Genomic DNA, 20,553 nt, shown 5'->3' on the forward strand with positions numbered 1-20,553 from the left:
CATAGGTTTAAGGTGAGAGGGGAGAGATACAAAAGTGTCCAGAGGGGCAATTTTTTCACACAGAGGGTAGTGAGTGTCTGGAATAAGCTGTCAGAAGTAGTAGTAGAGGCAGGTACAATTTTATCTTTTAAAAAGCATTTAAGATAGTTACATGGGTACGATGGATATAGAAAGATATGGGCCAAATGCAGGCAATTGGGATTAGCTTAGGGGTTTTAAAAAAAGGGCAGCATGGACAAGTTGGGCCAAAAGGCCTGTTTCCATGCTGTAAACCTCTATGACTCTAACTCACAAATCCTGGATTCCTGCTCAAGTCTGAGCCCTTGCTCTCCCGCATCAGTGTCAGACTCTGACCCTGCCAAAAATAATACCTCCCTGCACAGATGGGTCCATCAATTCTCCTGCGTGGGTGCTTGCCCCCACCGTCATCACCTGATGTCCCATTGCAAAAAGGTGATAAAGTTGAGATTGTGGACGATTGGAAATTATTGAAGAGGCATGTCATGGTGCATGCAGGATACTGGCTGCTGAGTATTGGATGTATGCGAACTGTAAGTCGATAGGTTCGCCAGGAATGTCATTGGGAATCAGCAGTGAGGGTGGCCTCTTTTACTTACTCACAGATGTTGGCCTCTTTTAAGGTCAAACCAAATAAACTCAAGTTAAGTCAGGACAAAATAAAAGGGGCAGCTCCCCGAAAGGAGGGGGAACAGGCCAAACCAAAGTCCAAAGGAAACTTGAAAACATCAAATTAAAATGTTATTATTAGAGTCGATAATGCACCCCAGTCCCTGCGGTGCGCAAGGGGGTCAGAAGGCGTCAACTGTGCCAGCGGACAACAATGCTCCCTCTCCAGGGACACCTGGCCGTGAACGTAGCCGTGGTCGAGGGGCAGACAGTCAGGATGGATGGCCCCCTCGATCACCCGCTGCCTGGACCTGTAAAGCAGTGAGAGTGGCATGAATGGGAAATGGGTATATTAAACAATTTGTGCAGTCTTCCTTGAGATACTGAGCTACTCTTTCACAGTCATAGGAGAGGTTGCCCCAGTCAAAGATGGCCGACGGCAGCGACTGTTACTGAGGCCGTGATCACGTGACAGGGACGGCGGGAGCGCGAGGCCGAAGAGCGACCGAGTGAGGAGCTGGTGTCGCCGGAGAGCGCGGGCTGCCAACATGTCCTACAATTATGTGGTAACAGCGCAGAAACCGACTGCCGTGAATGCCTGCGTTACCGGTAAATATCGTTAGTGCGGAAAGAAGCGCCAGCTCCTCTTGTGTTTACTCTCCCCTGCCCGGGTTTTGGGGAAGGAAGAGCGGTGGGCTCGGGCTGGTAGGGTCAGGCTTTGAGTAAGGCCTAGTCACAACATTCAACAGTGAGTGAGCAGCAGCAGGTAAACGCTGCAGTGATGTTTGGAGCAGTTAGGGAGTGCACAATTACTTCAGCTCTTGATATTCATACGGCCTAATGGTTAAAGTAGGACGTTAATGTTAAAGGAACATTCACTACGTTGAAAAGTGTGTGTCAGGCCTTGTGTGTTTTACTTATTAATATCTTCTAATTAACTTAAAATCTTGCACGGAGAACTGCTTTGAGAAAACCCCTCCCCAAGACAAAAGGTAAAAAGGGCCAAACAGTTTTTATTGAAGATATTGCTTCCTTAAATTTTACCTGCCTGCAAAATTGAATAAATATTTTTGTATAGATAGGCAGCTTCCCCTTATTTATTAGCCACTTTTTCAGATGTAGGTCAAAATAGTGTGTACAGTTGTAGCGGTTAATTGTACCAATAGGGCAGTGAAGGGCTGAATTCAGGCAATTTGAATCACACACTTCTTTCTTCCCTGCTAAATGTACTGAGGTGGCCAGATGCTGTCCTTTGGATGCCAATGCTTGTTGATTCCTTGTATTTAAAGGCACCTTTGAGCCTATACAGTAAATATTGTAGGCTGTTGCACTGTGTTTTATCACAACCAGATTCAATTCTCTACGTACATAATATCTGTACATGTGTACTTCTAAAGGGGGAACTGTATACTGGTGGAACATAAGAACAGACGTTTGCCTTACCATTGGGTGCTGACTATATTTATTCCTGCATTGCACCATTTTCACCTCTGAGGTACTTTGGGACATGAAGATGCTGATTGTAGGGTCAATAACATATCACTTATCTACAGAGTAAGCAGAAATTTATTTTTAATACTTGAATTTTATTTATGAGCTTCACTATATTTGTTTGGCAGCTTGAGCCATATACCTTTATGATGCTCATCTGTCAAAAACATTCATGGTTTTCTGTGCCTTTTGCCATTTCTCCAAATTAAATGGGTTTGCTGAAAATTTTCATGAGGATGTTGCCCTTCTGCTGAACTCGTTTGGCATACTGCTCACATTAATTTTTATAAATTCTATTAAGATGCTCTGTTCCTCCATTGTTGTGAACAGGATAGCATTTTTAGAATGCAGTCTGCGCACTTGCTGTATCTTTCAGCTCCCATTTTAATCCCTTACCTCAGCCAATACATTTGTTTTACTTAAAAAAAAGAAAAAGCACAGCCTCAAATACTCTTCATTGAATTCCTCAAGAACTTGGCAATTTGGAAACTGCAGCTGGAACCAAATACAATAAAAATACACAATAATATACATTAATTCTCCATTGCTGACTTCCTGCACCTTGATATGGTTTGAAGAAGGATGCTACTAACTGTGAAGAGAGAGCTTGTTATCATGGAAAATAACAATAGTAATGAAACATGCGCCAAACTGATGCTTCCAAAAAGCAATATCATCTTTTAACCAGCCAGTTTTAGGTTGGATGAAATGGCATTCACATGATAATTGCTGGGTCAAAATTGTAGGAGTTAAGTTCACCACATGCGCTCAAGAAGACCTGCCATCCCCTGGAGAGCAAGTAGGAATGGGCAATAAATGTTGATGTTGCCAGTAATAGCCTTTTCCTGACAATGAATTAAGAAAAAACAGTCATGTATTGTTTTTGAAGTTTTTTTAAAGTTTAATGGGGCAGCATTGTGGCACAGTGCTTAGTTAGCACTGCTGCCACACAGTACCAGGGACTTGGGTTCAATTCCGGCCCCGAACGATTGTGTGGAGTTTGCGTGTTCTCCCTGTGTCTGTGGAGGTTTCCTCTGGGTGATTTGGTTTTCTCCCACTGTCCAAAGATGTGTAGGTTAGGTGGTTTGGCCATGGCAATTGCTAATCAGTGTCGGGGATTAGCAGTGTCGATAAGTGGGGTTATGGGGATCGGGCCTAGATGGGATTGTTGTTGGTGCGGGCTCTTTGGGCTGAATGGCCTACTTCTACATTCTAGGGATTCAATGATATGATTCTATGAAACGCAGAAGGAGACATGAAATTAAATAACTGAGTTTTTCAAACACTTTATAATAGTATCTGTGCAGAGAGAAATATAATTGAATATTTTAAGTCCAACACCTTTCCTCTCCTGAACTGGGGAGTGGGCCAGTGGCATGGTTACCCCCAGAAGTTAGAGCTGGTTTTAATCCTGTAACTTTTTCCTGGGTAACTATTTTGAATGTCAGATTCAGTCAAAAGTTTTGGAGGGTTCCAGAAGGTACTTCTGGGGTATGACACCAAGCTGCCAATCTGTAACTGTCTACCACAAACAGTGGTTGAGGTAGATATCAGCGAGATTTAATGCTAAACTGGATAACAACACAAGGGAGAGAGGACTAGAAGGGTCTGGTGATGGTGTCACATGATGAAGGGTGGGATGGGGCTCACACAAAGCACGAATGCTATCAGGCTGAAGATCCTGTTTCTATGCTTCAGATTCAGTGTTGAATCTGGTAATCACGACAACAACTGCAGGTGGCAGTGAATTCTACTCTGAGTAAATAAATATCTTTTTTCATTTTTCGAAATTGGATTTATTAGTGAATACTTTACTTTGGTGCCTTGTTTTGGAGTTCCTCACAGGTGGAAGATATTTTCTATAGCTACTCATTCAAATCCCTTCATAATCTTCGAAATCTCTCATCAGGTCACCTGTCAGTCTTGCCTTTTCCAGAGAAAATGTCTAGACGGTGCATTTGTTCACTAAGATAGCAAAGCTCCTAAAACTTGTGATACTCAACATTTTTATTGTGGATATTCCTCAATTGGGGTTCTGAAAATTGATTTCTTGGTTGTTCCTTACCTTTTTACCAGTGCTTTTTAGTTGTTTAGGTTCCACGAATCAATTCTTGTCTTCGCTTTCTTCTGAGTTCAGATTATGTTTCAAGTTTCGATTATACTTCATTTAATAAATGGGATATGAAAGAAAGTAATGCATATTTGTTTATAACATTTTCATTTTATTTGCTTGGACTGTAAATGAGGAAGATTTAAAAAAAAAGGTATGGATGGTTATTTGATACCTGTTCTGACTTTCTCATCAGGTTTACGTGGTATGATTTCATGTCTGAAAACATTGGTTTAAATTTGTGTTTTGTTTTAGGTCACTTCACCTCGGCAGATGATCTGAATTTACTGATTGCCAAGAACACAAGGTTGGAGATCTATGTGGTTACACCAGAGGGTTTGCGCCCTGTCAAGGAAGTGGGCATGTATGGCAAGATTGCTGTAATGGAGCTCTTCCGACCAAAAGTAAGATATGCAAATATGAGTTAGAGTAATTTGGTCAGAAGCAATTTCTATATATTCTGCCAATTCTCTCCCTTTCTTGAGGCACATCCTTTGATATTATAAATTAGCATTTTTCATGAGATTCCGGGCAATGAATACCCAGTGGTTGGTTTCGTTTATGTTATGACTAGAGTCCTATCTTGTGTTCACTGCTGTCCCAATGCCCAAGTTTAGCCCAGAGTCACCAAATAGTGACCAAGAAAGGGATCACCAGCTGATTTTTTTCTTTGTTCCCCCCTACCAGTTCCTGGACTACTTGCAACTACTTCATTACTCCATTAAAATTCCCATAGAAGTTGACTAATTCAGCACATGGAGGGAAGTAACTGAGGTGCCCAAATTGTTCTTTTAAGTAGGTGGTTCAGTGCACAAAGCTTCGGCAATATGTCTCTACAGAAATATTCAAGTTCTGTACTACCATTCAATAGTTTAAATAGCATCTTGGCTTTGTTTGTAAAATTTTATTTTCACCCTTTATGGCACACTGTGAAAGGAAATCCATTGCGTCCAATGGTTAATGGAGAGAAGTCAAATATATCTTCCTGTGCTGTGAGTCATTGGTAGATAATTTCAAATGTACTATTAATGGGGAATTTTTTTCGGATGGATTTGAAGAATACTTGATGCGAAATCTATCCATGAAAAGACTGATAAGTGTTGCTCTGTTTTGAATCAGGGAGAAGGCAAGGACCTGCTTTTCATTCTGACTGCAAAATACAATGCCTGCATTCTGGAATATAAACAGAATGGAGAAAACATTGATATCATCACACGAGCCCACGGAAACGTACAGGTAAAATTAAGTTATGCTTCTGCATCCTGATCTACATGAATTTTGTATTGGAGTATTTTAAAAAAAAACTTAAATGCCTCTGGGTGGGATTAGAATTTGTTTTAGCATTTGAAGTTAATGCAGGATGAGTAGTGCAGCTGCAGTGGATAATCCTGAAATGTTTGGACGAGGCTTCATGCCTGTAATTCTTAAAGCAAAACAAACTTGGCACTCCACCTTAAGTCCCCTTTATGCACCATCTATATGTTGCCTTTCTGTACCATCATCTGCAAGCGTATTTCAGTTTCTATGTGTACAGTAATGACACCCAACTGACTCTCTTGAGTGCCAACATCGAGTTCATCGTTGTAATCATACTATTGAACTATCTGCTTGAGTTGAACTTTATAACAGCCGAATACCAGCGAAACTGAGACCATATTGATTGGATTTGCTGATACCCAAAGGCACCTGATTTTGAGTGGATTGACATCCCTGCCTAACTATTCAGACTGAATTAGTGGCACATCATCTTGGTGTTTTATTTTGGTATTTTAATCCCGAACTGATTTTCCTAAAGTGCATTTAAATGTGCTGTGTAAAGTTAGGTACTCAGTTTGAAGCTTTTGAAGAGAAATAGGTAATCAACAGAATGAACTACCATGCAACGCTATTTATGTTCACAGCTCAGCCATGATTATTTTCTAACAGCTCAGGGAGAATTAAAAATAATACTGTAAAATCCAAGGTGTGTCACTGCTGTTCACTTATTGTTTAATAAATCTGTTTGGCAGTTACAACCTTATCCACAACGAAGTGAAGTGTATGTTCCACTGCTTTTATAAATAAAGATCTCATGAGTATAGGGAGGGAAGCGATGGCTTACTGGGTATTACTACTGGGCTGATAATCTAGAAACTCAGCTAATGTTCTGGGAACCTGAGTTCAATCAGAGGATATAATGGCAGATGGTGGAATTTGAATTTAATAAAAAAAAACTGGAGTTAATCTACTGATGATTATGAAACCATTGTTGATTGTTGGAAAGACCCATCTGGTTCACTAATATCCTTTAGGGAAGGAAATTTGTCATCCTTGCCTGGTCTGGCCTACACGTGACTCTAGAGCTACAGCAATGCGGTTGATTCTGAACTGCCCTTGGGCAACTAGGGGTGGGCAGTAAATGCTGGCCAGCCAGTATTGCCCATGTCCCATGAATGCTTAAAAAAAAATTGTGTAACCAGTAAGTTGAAATGCATTCAAAAGTGTTTTCTGTTTAATCTTGGAAAGCCTACAAGCAACCTAAATATTGGGAGGGCCATACCATGCGCACTTATTATTCACATGTTGATACCAATTTTTAGAATAAAAATATAGACTAGAGGTCCAAAAAATGAGCACTTTTATGTCTCGCTCTAAACCCTCAAACTCATTCTGATTCTGCTTTGATGCTTATATTATATCCTCTGTTCAGCCACCAGAGTTGATCTTTAACTATTCTGCGCCCACACTCAAGAATGCCTTCCAAAACAATTTTTCCTTGAAGTTCAGTTCTCGACTTGAAAAGTCACCTAAAAGCCTATCTTAGGGTGGCATGGCGGCACAGTGATTAGAAATGCTGCCTCACTCTGCCAGGGACTAGATTCGATTCTGGCCTCTGGTGACTGTGTGGAGTTTGCGTGTTCTCCCCATGCACGGGTGCTCCAGTTTCCTCCCACAGTCCAAAGATGTGCAGGTTAGGTAGATTGGTCATGCTAAATTGCCCGTTATAGTTCAAAGATGAGTAGTTTAGAGGGTAAGTGTGTGGGGTTATGGGGTTAGGGCCTGGCTGAGATGCTCTGTTGGAGAGTCAGTGCAGCCTCGATGGGCTGAATGGCCTCCTTTGGCACCGTAAGGATGCTGGGATTCTTATTTAACCTTGCTTCTGCTCAGAAGCCCTCTTTTCCTGCTGGGCTTTCATATCTGTGATGAATTATTTTATGTAATATTTATCTATCACACAAGTATTCAATGAAAACCAAAAATGTTGAAGATCACTTAGAAGGCGAGGAAGCATACATAGAAATAGAAAGTTAAATTTTCAGTTTGATGACGTTTCATCAGAATATTGACAAACATTTAATAATATTCATCCTCTTCAGCTTCATGTAGGCGCCTGAACACCTGGTTGTCATTCTTAAACAATGCTAATACATCTTTGATGTTGTTTCAGGATCGTATTGGCCGCCCCTCTGAGACTGGAATCATAGGTATTGTGGATCCTGAGTGTCGCATGATAGGTCTCAGGCTGTATGATGGGCTCTTTAAAGTGATTCCGCTGGACAGAGACAACAAAGAGCTGAAGGCATTTAACATCCGTCTGGAAGAGCTGCATGTAATTGATGTGAAGTTTCTGTATGGCTGTCAGGTTCCAACTATTTGCTTTGTCTATCAGGTAAGAAGTCAGATTTTGTATGTGTGTGTCTGTTTAACCCTTCCGGGCTTAAAAATCTTTCTAACCTCCCTATTCAATTTACAATCATACAATCCCTACTGTGCAAAACAAAGTCATTGGAACCATTAAGTCTGCAGTGAACCTCTGACAGTGGCCATTGTCCTATCCCCGTAGCCCCACATATTTATCCCACTAATCCCGCTAACCAACACATCTAGAAATACTAAGAGACAATTTAACATGGCCAATCTACCTACCTTGTACATCTTTCCATTGTGGGGAGGAAACTGAGCCACCTGCAGAAAACTCATGCTGATACGGGGAGAACGTGCAAATTCCCCACAGGCAATCACTCAAGGTTGGAATTGAACCCAGGTCCCTGGTGCTTTGAGGCAGCAGTGCTAACCCCTGTGCCACTATGCTGCCCATTTGTTAGTGATTATTTTATATTGATGTCCTTTAGGCTTTGCTCTCCCCTGCGTCTACTCTATGTCAAAACCTTTAAGATCTTGATTACTCTTTTGGCGTTGTCTTGTCAAGAAGAAAATACATACAGCATGGATTCCTTCCTACTAGGCATACGGCCACATTACTGGTATCATCCTTAAATCTTTCTTGCACTACCTAGTACTTCTGTTTACACCAAGATTTAACATGATTTTTTTCAACTGTATTCTGTCAGAAATGAAGTCTAGCATTTGATTTGCTTTTTTTTGTGGCTTTGTTTATCTGTGTTGCTACTTTCAGTGGTTTGTGCACTTGGGCTCCAAGATCTTTTGTTCCTTTACTAAAGATAGAAAATAAGAAATTAAGTAATATGCAACCTGATTGTTTTTCTTGCCAATATGTAATATCTCACTTTTATCTATGTTGAAATCATTTGCCAACTATGTATAAGTTTTACAAGTTTATTAATGTTGTCATGTACTTTACAGTATTCCTCAGTACCAAATTTCCCCTGCCCACTCCAAAATTTGGTGTGTTGTCTGAAAATCCAGAAATTGTTTTGATTCTAAAATCATAACCATTAATAAAAATGTTGGCTAAACAGTGATCCCAGCACTGATCTTTGTGAAAAATCACTTTCCATTTTCTGCCAGGCTAAATAACTTTTCATTGCCCCTGCTCTGTTTTCTGTCTTGAACAGCAAGAAATCTTACACCAGGTTGTGAAACTTCTTAGTGTGCTTACCCCAGTCCAACGCCGGCATCTCCAAATTCTATCTTGAAGCCAGCTATCTATCCATTCTGCTGCTTTTTTTCTAAACTTTGCATTCTGGGACCTCATTCATTAGTATATTAGCCCTTTTGAAAATGTTGATAAATTGCTGCCTGCTCTGTTACTACTTCAAAAAAATGTAATGAGGTTGGCAAAGCAAGACCTTCCCTTTTGAAATTCATGTTGATGACTCGTTATATTTTGGTTTCTAGATGTTTCTCTAAGGATTCCATTACTGCCAAAAATAAGCTGACAGCTTTGTGGTTACCTGAGCGTGTTCTGTCTCCTTAAATATAGGTATAATGTTAGCTATTTGCCAATCTTCTTGGACTATACCTATATATATATAAAACATGAATTGTTAAATTGTGATAATGCCTCTGCCATCTCTTCCCTAGATTTTTCTAAAATGTTATTCATCTGGACAATGGTTTTATTCACTTTGATTAGTTTATTTGTTTCAGCTCTTGCTTTAAATGCAGTTGTCCATTTCTAATTTCATCATCCAATGTCATATTAACCTTTTCCTTTTCTATGGTAAATATTGAAGCAAAGTAACTATTTAATACTTGTTATTTCCCTAACATTTGTGATAGGGAATTTATCACAAATAAATTTTGTGATTTATGCTGTTCGTCATTCGCCTTATTCTGATCACAGCTTTCCTTTTATTAGTTCATGCATCTGCAATATATTTTCACTATTTTGTTTTATGTTCCTTTGTTACAGTTTACCTGCCTGATTATTTTTTCACTTGCTCCTTTATCATGCTCTCCCCTGCTGTCCAGGTACTCAAAACAAAGAGTGATTAAAAGCATATCCATATTAAGAGGATAGTCAGATAGTGGCAAAGTATAGATTTGCACTTAACATTTGATGGCAGTCTTATTCAGAGATTACATACACACAGTGCAGAAGGAGGCCATTCAGCACATCAAGCCTGCACCGATGACACTCCCACCCAGGCCCTATCCCCGTAACCCATGTATTTATCCTGTTAGTCCCTCTGATATTAAATTTAGCATGGCCAATCAACCTAACCTGCACATTTTTGGAGTTTGGGACGAAATCAGAACACCCGGAAGAAACCCATGCAGACACAGGGAAAATATGCAAACCCTACACAGACAGTGACTTGAAGCTGGAATTGAGCCTGGGTCCTGGCGCTGTGATGTGGCAATGCTAACCACTGTGCCACCATGCCACCCTTCTTCCCCAGGGAACAGTGGAGGCCAGGGTTACTGATTGCATTCAAGGCTGAGTTACTTGACAGATTCTTGATGTGTGAAGTACTTGTACTTCATTGTAGCGATGTACTGGATGGAAAATGAAAAGAACTGTCCTTGTAGTTGGAGCTGCTGTGTTGAGTTTGAGGTGAATGCACATTAATACTGCAGAATAAATAGGCCTTTGCTTTTCATCAAACCTGTACTGTACGTGACATTGAATACTTGGAAAAGCTAGATATCTAGTAGCTAAGCTAAAGTTTACTGAAAGCAAAGTTATAAAGTGTTGAAGTTTGCAATGAATTGTTTTCACAATTTGTAGTTTTCTTCATTTCACTGACAATTTGGTTTATTGTCAGCATTCTGTGTTGGAGAGGGCACACAACATTCTCATCCTTTCCATGGATCTCAGCCCTGCAGGTTCAGTTTTATTTACTGAGCTTTCCTGTTTCACTGTATACATTTTTTATGGATGTCATGCATTTTTAGCAAGCAGGTGAAATCATCCTGAGGCATGTGATTCTCCATACCTCACTGCAGTAACGGGTGGGAAAGTAGTTTTATGTTCTTTTTATCCCCAACAGTTTTTAGAGCTGGATAGGTTATGACCAAGATCAGGAACTTGCCTCACAGGAAATTGCCAACTTATTGATATACTTTTAAGATTCCTTTTGAAATTTTTTATGCTGTTATAGGATCCCCAGGGACGTCATGTAAAGACTTATGAAGTATCTTTGCGAGAGAAAGAATTTAACAAGGGACCCTGGAAACAGGAAAATATGGAAGCTGAAGCATCAATGGTCATTGCAGGTTGGCATCTTACCTTTTATAAATAAAAGTCCTTGGAACTGTTCTACTTTAACAATTTATGCTCAGAGGGTTTGTTGAGTGAAGGCAATGAAGCTGAGAAAGCAGTCATTTTCCTCAAGTTACAATAAGAAGAATGCACAAAGATGCACTATCCACATTAACTGCACTAAAACAGCTTTTGATTTAAATACTTGTGCAGCTACACAGTAAAGTTTAAAGTACCACACATCAAAATATTCAGGCTGCTTGTGACAAAAATTTAGAGGAATCATTGATTGTGAGCCTTGTCAGCATGAATAGTGGACCGCAAAGCCTGATTATATTCTGAACTGCTTTTCTTCATTCATTCAAGGGATGTGGGCTTCGGTGACAAGGCCTGCATTCAATGCCCATCCCTAATTGCCCTTGTGAACCACTGTAGTTGATATGGTATAAGTATACCCACACTGGGAGTTTGACTCAATGACAGTGAAGGAATGGCAACATATTTCCAGGTTGCTATAGTGAGTGGCTTGCAGGGAAACTGCTGTGTGAGGTGTTGCCCTGTAGCTGCTGCCCTTGTACTCTTAAATAGTAGTGGTCGTTGGTCTGAAAGGTGCTATCTCAGAGCCTTGGTGATTTCCTGCCCTTTCTAGCAGAGGTCACTAAATAGAAATCAGGATTAGCAATCCTGATTAATTCTCATTACCCTTTGTTAGTCAATTGCAACATCCCTGTTATTGTCAGGCTGATATCAGTTAACTCACTGGAGACTAGTAATTGAACATGAGATCCTGTTGCTCAGTATACTTTGGTATCAGGTCAGACAGTGAATTTGGCATTTTTAACAATCTGTTGAAGTAGAATACTTACAAAATTTTCTTCCACCCTGATCTTAGAGCTTCTCTATATTTCATTGGTTGGTAGGTAATGCTTCATTTTATAGTCATTGTGTTGCCTAACAAAACATCATCCTTATGGTGCTTAATTTTCTTTTGAAAGTTGGTTGGCCACGCTCCCTGACATCCCTAAGTATCAAATTAAATCAGGTTGTCTTGATTAAAAGTTGAATGCAAAGAATAGTTGCATTGTAGTTATGATCGATTGTACATGTGTTTTGTCAGTTCCAGAGCCATTTGGAGGAGCACTAATCATAGGACAAGAGTCCATTACATATCATAATGGAGACAAGTACCTTGCAATTGCGCCACCAGCTATCAAGGTATGAAATATCAGCAGAACTCAACAACAATTCTGAGCAAAATAATGGAAAACCTTTGAAACTTTAATTTGAAATATGTGTGGATTCCTTGGTCACTTGAGCCTAACCTGAGCTAACTTGTCTACTCTCTTGTTTCTAGCCTTATGCAGTATAGTCCTTTGCCATTTTTTCAGGTTTCTGCATGTAAAGACACTGTTGGCAGGAAATAGGACAGCGTTTCTGGCTGATGTTTTATTGTGGCAATGTAAACAATGAACTACCCAGTACTTGAAAAGTATGTTAGAATTTTTATTTGCTACCTTTTAGAATGCATCCTCGCAAGTCTCAACAGATCTGTGATGTTGGGTCTTCATTATGTTCTGTCCTTTCAAGGCCGACATTATGAAGAAGGACCAGATGCTACTAGAAATTGCACTGATGTAGAAGGTTGTATAGAGATACCAGACTTCTCATGCATTGTTTAGTCTCATTCTCCTGCCTCCAGCAACCCCTGCAAAGTAAGATCCTGGCTGCGTGATATTATATATCCTGCAAATAGGGAGTTTTCCAATGCTTTATCATTCTGGATTGCTTCTTAGTTTTATACTCTCTGTGGTAGTACTGTTGCTACTGAGTCAGATGGTTATGGGTTCAACCTTCATAAATAAAAGTTGAACATGTAAACTGGGCTGATATTTCTGAGAGCTAGTAAGTGTGTGCTGCATTATTCAAGATGCTGTTTTCCAGATAAAATTTTAAGCTGAGACTTTATTCAAGGGATGTAGAAGAACCATAATGTGTCCTGATCACGAATTATGCTTCACCAAGACCACTGAAACTGACTGTTCATTATCTCATAGTGTTTATGTGCACAGATTCGCTGCTGCATTTCCCTGTATAATAACAGTGCTGAGTTATTCATTGACCAAGACATTTTGGGATGTTCTGAACATGAGAAAGGTACTACATTAAATATGTGTTCTGTTTTTTCCATATGTGGATTAAGAGATTTGGAGTAGAAGGTTTTATTGCTTAAAGGGTAATGCAATTAATAGTGAAGGACGTCAAAAACATTGAAATAGTTCTTCAGAGAATTGTGCTGTCAAGGAACCTTGCACAACTGCCATACTTCACCTTCAGCTGTGCTGGAGACAGGTGTTTTGAGCATAATTGCCTCATTGGCTTAGATTTTGCAGTTAGCAGTGAAATAAGAGTCCTCACCATTGACTTTAGAGAAAGGTTTGCTGATTAATTTAACAAGCTCTGTGGTGAGAACTTGAGCTGTCTCAACAGTTAGTTGTAGCTTTGTTTAATGAGGATTCTCTCTAACGGCAGTGATGCCATCAAGCTGTGCAAATAGCCAATCACATGAGAGTTCTCGAGGATGGCTAACTGGGAAATAAAAAGCCCTAATAATCCAATCACTTTTTAACAACTTTACAGGGAACAACATAATGATTGGAGCATCGTACTCATGGGGTTCAGCTAAAAGCTAAATTTGAATAATCTTAAAGTTATTTAATTCTAACAGAGGAATTTAGAAGCATTCCACAGGTATAATTTTTCAGGGTCAGATTTGTTGTTCAGCAATAGTTATTACTCAGCTGAGCATTAAAGACCACATTGTATCTTGACAGCAGGGAGGTTTTTGCCAAATAGTTGGATTTCACTGATTGCAGACTTTTGTGGAAGGTCCACAGCGCAGTTTGTCGCAGTGCAGTGAGATAACAGACTGTGATTTCAGGAAATCCTAATTTCTATAGTGCTGTTTGTGCCCACTGGACATCTCAAAGGGCTTTAAAACCATGATATACTTTCAAGTATAGTTGTAATCTGTTGTAATCTAGGAAATGCAACAACCAAATTGCACACAGCAAACGCCTATAAACAGCAACGTGATAGTGAGCAGATAATCTATTTTTCTGATTTGATTAAGAGATGAACATTGGTCAGGGCACCAGGGACATTTTCCATGCTCTCCTTCAAAAATGGGGCCATGTGATTTTGTTTTGACATTGGGCATGGGCAAACATTTAACCAGAGGACCACCTTTGGATATGGAAGTTGTAGTGGAGGGGTGGTGGTTGTGGCCATAAACACTGAATAAATGAAGAATTATAATAAAGATACATTTTGGTACAAATAAACATAAAAGCTTAATTAGTAAGATAAGGTGGCTCACCACAGCCTTTTTAAGGCCAATTAGGGATGGGCACACTTGTTGGCCTAGATAGTGTCCTCGCACCCTGTGAAAGAATTAAAAAAAAGTCATTGTTGTAATTTATTACATACAATAATAAACCACATGTACCCACTTGTTCACTCATTCTTGGCTCAATCCAGTTCGGAACCATTGAAATTTAAAAATAAATCTGAATACTTTATTATAATTTATTTTCAATTATACCACAAGATTTCACTTTTAAACAAAACAAACTTTATTACATATGGAACAAATACAACAAAGCAAATATGATTAACCTGACAAAATGGTTTCTATTTTCACATATTTCTTCTTCCAAGAATTGTCTTATAAGACACATGAATCTTAAAAGTTGTTTACTTCTGTAGAGACCATCCATAAGAATGTGACAGTCTTTCAGAGAATTCTTCTTAGCTCTAGTTATTCTTAGAGATAAAATTTTATTTTACCATCTCTTGAAAAGATCCCCCAGTCTCTTACCTTGGTTACTCTTCAATACTTTCAAGCTAATTCAGCTGAGTATTTTCTTTTGCAAAATATGCTGTGGGGCCTAGATTCTCCCACTAGCTTCAAAATGAACAATATTCTAGCTTCTGTTCCCTCAAACTAAGGTTAAGCCTGACCTGCATTTTACATGGCCAGTGATGACTTAGTCCTTTATTCTGCTTACGGGGCAGGTCTATCCAATTGCCATTTACTTTGGCTAACCTTTCAGTTAGCTGCAAATTGCTTCAGTTCCAAATTAAACCAAACTCAGTAAACACCCAGACAGGCAGACTTGCAATGAAACGCACCATGTCTAGGCACAAGGCCCTGACCATTGGGCGGTTCTGTGTGTCCTGTGATGGCCACTGTCTGTGGCAGTTCTTGGACACCAATCGGTTTCAGTCTGCATTGCCCGTTGATAGGTTCATTTGTATTTGTTGTGCCTATTGACAGGTAGTGGAGAGTGACGTGAAGCTCTGATTGATCTCCCCCTAAAGCTGGAAAACATTGATCCATTGTTCCTGAGGTGACTAGGAGGTAGTGAGGCCACAAGGTGAAAAACATCTTTGTTTTCTCAAAAAAAAAGCATCTGGTTTCTCGATCTTGATCCAGGGTTGAGGAGGGCAAGCAGCCAGCAATGAGGCAAGGTTGAGTTGAAATGTGAGGCACAGTCAATAATGGGAGCAGGGGCAACTCGGGGAGTACTGGCAGGCCACAGCCAGGCATCTTCAGCCAGCAGCCAGGCAAGCTAGTTGTCATGAAGATAAGGTGTAAGATGTCAGTAATCGAGAGCCCAGACCAGGGCTAAGGAGGGTTGGGCAGGCCATAGGTAGGCAGCCAGCAGCAAGGGCAGTGTTGTCGATCAAGGTGAGGTATGGGTCATTGAGTGGAGCATCCCCAGGCCAGGGCTGAAGGGGGCTGGACAGGCAAGGCCACTGCTAGGCAACCAGCAGCAAGGCAGGTTCATCAAGTGGGGTGAGGTGCAAGGTGCTGGTCGTCAAGGGGAACTAAAGGACAACCTGACCCCCAGGCTGAGGAGTCAAAAAAAACCTGCTCTTTGAGGAAATTCATTTTCTTTAAACTCAAGATCAATATGAATTGACACTACCAATTTGGCAATCAAAAATGCAGAAAATTGATGGCGAGGGCAAGAGAACGAAGCTAGGTGAAGAGACAATTGTCATTTTACTTCAAAAAGTTTGAATATTGAACAGTGCATCAACTGCATATTCAACCTCATCTGCCAAAAGTATGGGTGAATTATCTTATGATCTAGATTTGCCGGTTTCCAGAGAAGCCACATTGCCTGAAAAAGTTGAACAAGAAGTGGAATTTGAAATGGCAGTGGAATGACAAGGTATTTCTTCTGTTGAAGTGAGGGAAGAAATCTACCCTGAAGACGTTGCTTTGGACCAAAATCTGTTCCACTGGGCATGTTAGATATTTTGTACTCAAAATTTTGAGAAAGAAAGATTGATATTGGAGGCTGAAAGCAGTTAGAAATCTTCATATGTCCCATTTTCTGGGGGTGAAGTCTACTATATGTTTGCAAATTATTCCCTTACTTGAGTGAAAGGAAACAAACCTTCGTTGACGTGTACTCTTAACTGGAGAAATGTTGGAAGAAATATTGCTGATTATGAAACTTCCAAAGCTATTAAAGCTATGTGTGCATTCGTTTAAAGGTGCACATCTGGAAGAATATGCGTTATGGGCTCAGTTTGAAAAGAAGTGTTCTTACCAAAGGAAAACACTAAATCTGGTATTATCATAGTCAAACTGCTGTTTTCTTTGTGACTCTTAAGAAGACATGATGAGCCATCATTATCAACTTGAAGAGGTAATATTTTGACCTGCTTTGAACATCACATTGAATTTCACGACCTTCTAAAAGAGCATTTGCAAAGTTATATTGTGGCTTCAGGAAAAGTTGTTTTAACGCACAGAACCTAAAATGATTTTATCACTATAAAGGTAGGGCAGCTCAGTAATTCAGTAATGATATAAAAGGTGCCAAATACTATTCCATAACAGTTGATTCAACACCAGATGTGAGTCATATGGACCAATTAACATTAATTTTAAGATATGTGACTAGCGACAAAGTTGTAAAATGATTTATTTAGTTTGTCCAGTTATAATCCCACTCTTCTAAGCATCAGAGACAATTGCTTTGGAAATCTACAAATCTAGGTTTAGACATCAAAAAATATTGTTGCTAATGCCAGAAATATGGCAGCAAAATGTTCAGGTTTATAAGCAAGACTGAACAATGCAAATGTGAAATATTCATCCCACGTTCCAGTCACTCCTTGAATTTAACCTGCAATTTTGCAGCTGAATTCTGTGAGGGAGCAGTACACTTTCTTGACTTTGTTCAAACTTGTTTTTTGTTGTTTCCACGTATCGGTGGGATATGTTGCAAATACAGTATGGAAAAACATTTGATGGTCAGATTTGACATCAGGTGGCCCACTTGTGCTGATGCTGTTTGGGCTTTGAAAATGAACTTTGTTGATATAAAGGAAAACTTATTAGAGACAGCCCTATCAAATTCAGAAAACCATGTTTGAAAGTTGGAGCAAAATCCTTGGAGAAGTTGAGAAGTATGATATTGTTTTTTTACTGTTTTACGGCATCGTCTACATCAAAGTATTAATGCAGTCACCAAATTTCTGCAGATTTGATACAGCTTGATTAAACGCTGCACAGTTGTTTGCCTCAGTTAAAAGGTTTGTCACGGAAATTCGAAATGACTGTAGCTCAGAAGTGGAACACTAACATTGACAACAAATACATGTACCTTCAAGAAGTGTACAAAATATAGGAAGTTATTTTTCTTTGAAACTAGAGACAATGAAATCACTTTAAAAGGAAAGAGAATGTCATTGTTGAGTCTGTTGATGTTATTTATGACAATGATGGTATAATTGCAGAGTAAAAGGGAATCTGTGAAGAAATCTTTATTTTATCTGCTTTTTGACAGAAGTTTGGATGAGAATGCTAAAGCCACTGATAAGAAATTAAGTGAATTCTACTGGGAGGACATAGACACAAAAACAAATAATTTATTTCATTGGTAGTAGAATCCCTACAGTGCAGAAGGAGGGCATTCATCGAGTCAGCACTGACTCTCTGACTGTGTCTTACCCAGACCCTCTCTCCCACGCTTTCCCCGTAACTCTGCACGTTTACCAAGGTTAATCCCCCACCCATATCTTGGGGCATTAAGGGGCAATGTTGCATGACCAGTCCGTCTAACCTGCACATCTTTGGACTTTGGGAGCAAACTGGAGCACCCAGAGAAAACCCACCCAGACAAGGGGAAACATGCAAACGCCAAACAGATAGTCACCCAAGGCTAGAATTGAGCCAGGGTCCCTGGCAGCAGTACTAATCATTGTGCCACCCCAATGATGAGCTCTATGCTTTGAGATCACTAGCTGATTTGTACAGACTTGTACATGAAAGTTTGCGGGACAGCTTTTCCAAATGTGGAAACCATTCCAAACTTTTTTGAACAATACCTGACACAGATGCTTCGATGAATGTTTTTTTTTGTATTGAAAAGAGTTGACAATTGTAATGACGATAACGTAATTGATGATTTTGTGAAGAAAACGTATAGAAGGAAAACTATCTAAGAGAAGCCATGCCAGCAAGGGTGAAACAAGAAAATCTTAATCTGCCTCTCTTCCATGTGTTCTCGTTTAAATTCTGTTTTTCAAAATGGACCATTTCTAGTCTGATATAGTGGCTGCAGCTGGTCACGTACTGATAGTTCTAACCACCATCGCTCTCAAGACTGGCCTTGAGAAAGTCTCTTCTAGGACAAAGAATGGAATCCTGCCGGGCAAAGCCACTGATATTGGATTTGGGCTCACTGGACACTCCATTCACGTGAATTTACGGCAATAACCTCTTTGATTCTGAGAGAGGATGGTAGGAAGTTAACTTTTATTTTTCAAACTGAAAGAGACTCTGAAATGTACAGATTGTCTGCGAATGCATCTTGTTAATTAGAATATTTGTTCCTACACTGAACAGGGCACACTGGCCTATGCTGCAGTGATGTTATTGGCTCATTTGTCCATTTTATTGCTCATCAGGTTCCATGTTTGTTCGCCTCAAAGCTTGTATTATTGACCATTTTTACTGTCATTCTGACAAGAGGTATATTTGGATTTCAATTCAGTAATTACTCGTACAGGTGTGTTTTTACAAGTTAAAAAGCACTAAAGCAGTTAAGTGGTGATTAATTTGTGTATTTTTGTGGCTTGGGCCTTTGCGTTTTGTGGGATGAGGTTAAGTAGGCATGAAGTTATTGGGAAAGGGAAATTAGATAATTTGGGGGCTACAGAAAAGGTTAGCGTGGGGCCCCTCAAAGTACAAGTCTACCACTGCCCCCAGATAAATTGAAACCAGAGAACTTAATCTAAGTTCCACCCATATCCGTGATAAGATAGCCTCTTTGGGCTGTTCTCAAATCGACCTTTTAATCATCCTTCATTTGCAACTTTCTTGATCTGATTAATTGTTTTTATTTACAACTTTTCAGGACTTAATGCTTTTAAGCTAACTTAGCTCAAAGCTCCAAATCCAAAACATCTGGATTGATGTTTTCTGGTAATCTCGAAAGCCTGTTATTTCAACTACCTCTCTAGCTGTTAACCTCTTTTTGATTTCTTTTGATTTATTATTGTCACATGCAATAGTATACCGTGAAAAGTATTGTTTCTTGTGCACTATCTAGATGATGCATACAGTACGTAGAGAAGGAAAGGAGAATTTGCAGAATGTAGTGTTACAGTCAAAGTAGGGTGTAGAGAAAGATCAACTTAATGTGAGGTGGGTTCATTCAGAAGCCTGATGGCAGCAGGGAAGATGCTGTTTTTGAGTCAGTTGGTACGTATGCTCAGACTTTTGTAATTTTTTTCCCAGTGGAAAAGATTGAAGGGAATATGTTTGGGGTGTGTGGGGTCCTTAATTATGCTGGCTGCTTTTCTGAGGCAGTGGGAAGTGCAAACAGTGTCAGTAGGTGGGAAGCTGGTTTAAGTGATGGACTGGGCTTTATTCACAATCCTTTTTAGTTTCTTGCAGGCTTGGACAGAGCAGGAGTCATATCAGTCTGCGCTACAAACAAAAAGAATGCTTTCTATGGTGTATCTATAAAAGTTCATGGGAGTCATAGCTGATATGCCAAATTTCCTTAGTCTTCTGAGAAAGTAGAGGTGTTGGTGAGCTTTCTTAACTGTAGTGTCAGCATGGATGGTGGACCAAGACAAGTTGTTGCTAATCTGGACACCTAGAAAACTTGAAGCTCTCGGCCATTTCCACTTTGTCCCCATTAATGTAGACATGGGCAAGTCCTCCACTATGCTTCCTGAAGTCGATGACTATCCTTCATTTTGTTGACATTGAGGGAGAGATTTTGTCGTTGCCCTAGTTCATCAGATCCTCTACCTCTTTTCTGTGCTCTGTCTCATTGTTTGAGGTCTGATCCAGTATGGTGATGTCATCAGCAAATTTGAAAATCAAGTTGGAGGAGAATTT

General features: G+C 39.8%; 1 protein-coding gene across 1 annotated transcript in view; it reads left to right on the plus strand.

Annotated features, from left to right (window-relative positions):
• The first annotated feature begins 1,107 nt into the window (after positions 1 to 1,107).
• ddb1 (damage-specific DNA binding protein 1) overlaps positions 1,108 to 20,553 on the plus strand; it is an 88,366-nt gene continuing 68,920 nt past the window's right edge. Inside the window, exons 1-6 of the mRNA XM_080190378.1 lie at positions 1,108 to 1,236; positions 4,484 to 4,632; positions 5,348 to 5,464; positions 7,656 to 7,877; positions 11,017 to 11,131; positions 12,235 to 12,332. Of these exons, the coding sequence (XP_080046504.1) occupies positions 1,176 to 1,236; positions 4,484 to 4,632; positions 5,348 to 5,464; positions 7,656 to 7,877; positions 11,017 to 11,131; positions 12,235 to 12,332 (762 nt within the window). The 5' untranslated portion in view covers positions 1,108 to 1,175. The remainder of the gene's footprint in view (positions 1,237 to 4,483; positions 4,633 to 5,347; positions 5,465 to 7,655; positions 7,878 to 11,016; positions 11,132 to 12,234; positions 12,333 to 20,553) is intronic.

Source organism: Carcharhinus amblyrhynchos, chromosome 6 (genome assembly GCF_965287045.1).
Source record: "Carcharhinus amblyrhynchos chromosome 6, sCarAmb.v2.hapA, whole genome shotgun sequence".
Classification (NCBI taxonomy): Eukaryota; Metazoa; Chordata; class Chondrichthyes; order Carcharhiniformes; family Carcharhinidae; genus Carcharhinus; species Carcharhinus amblyrhynchos.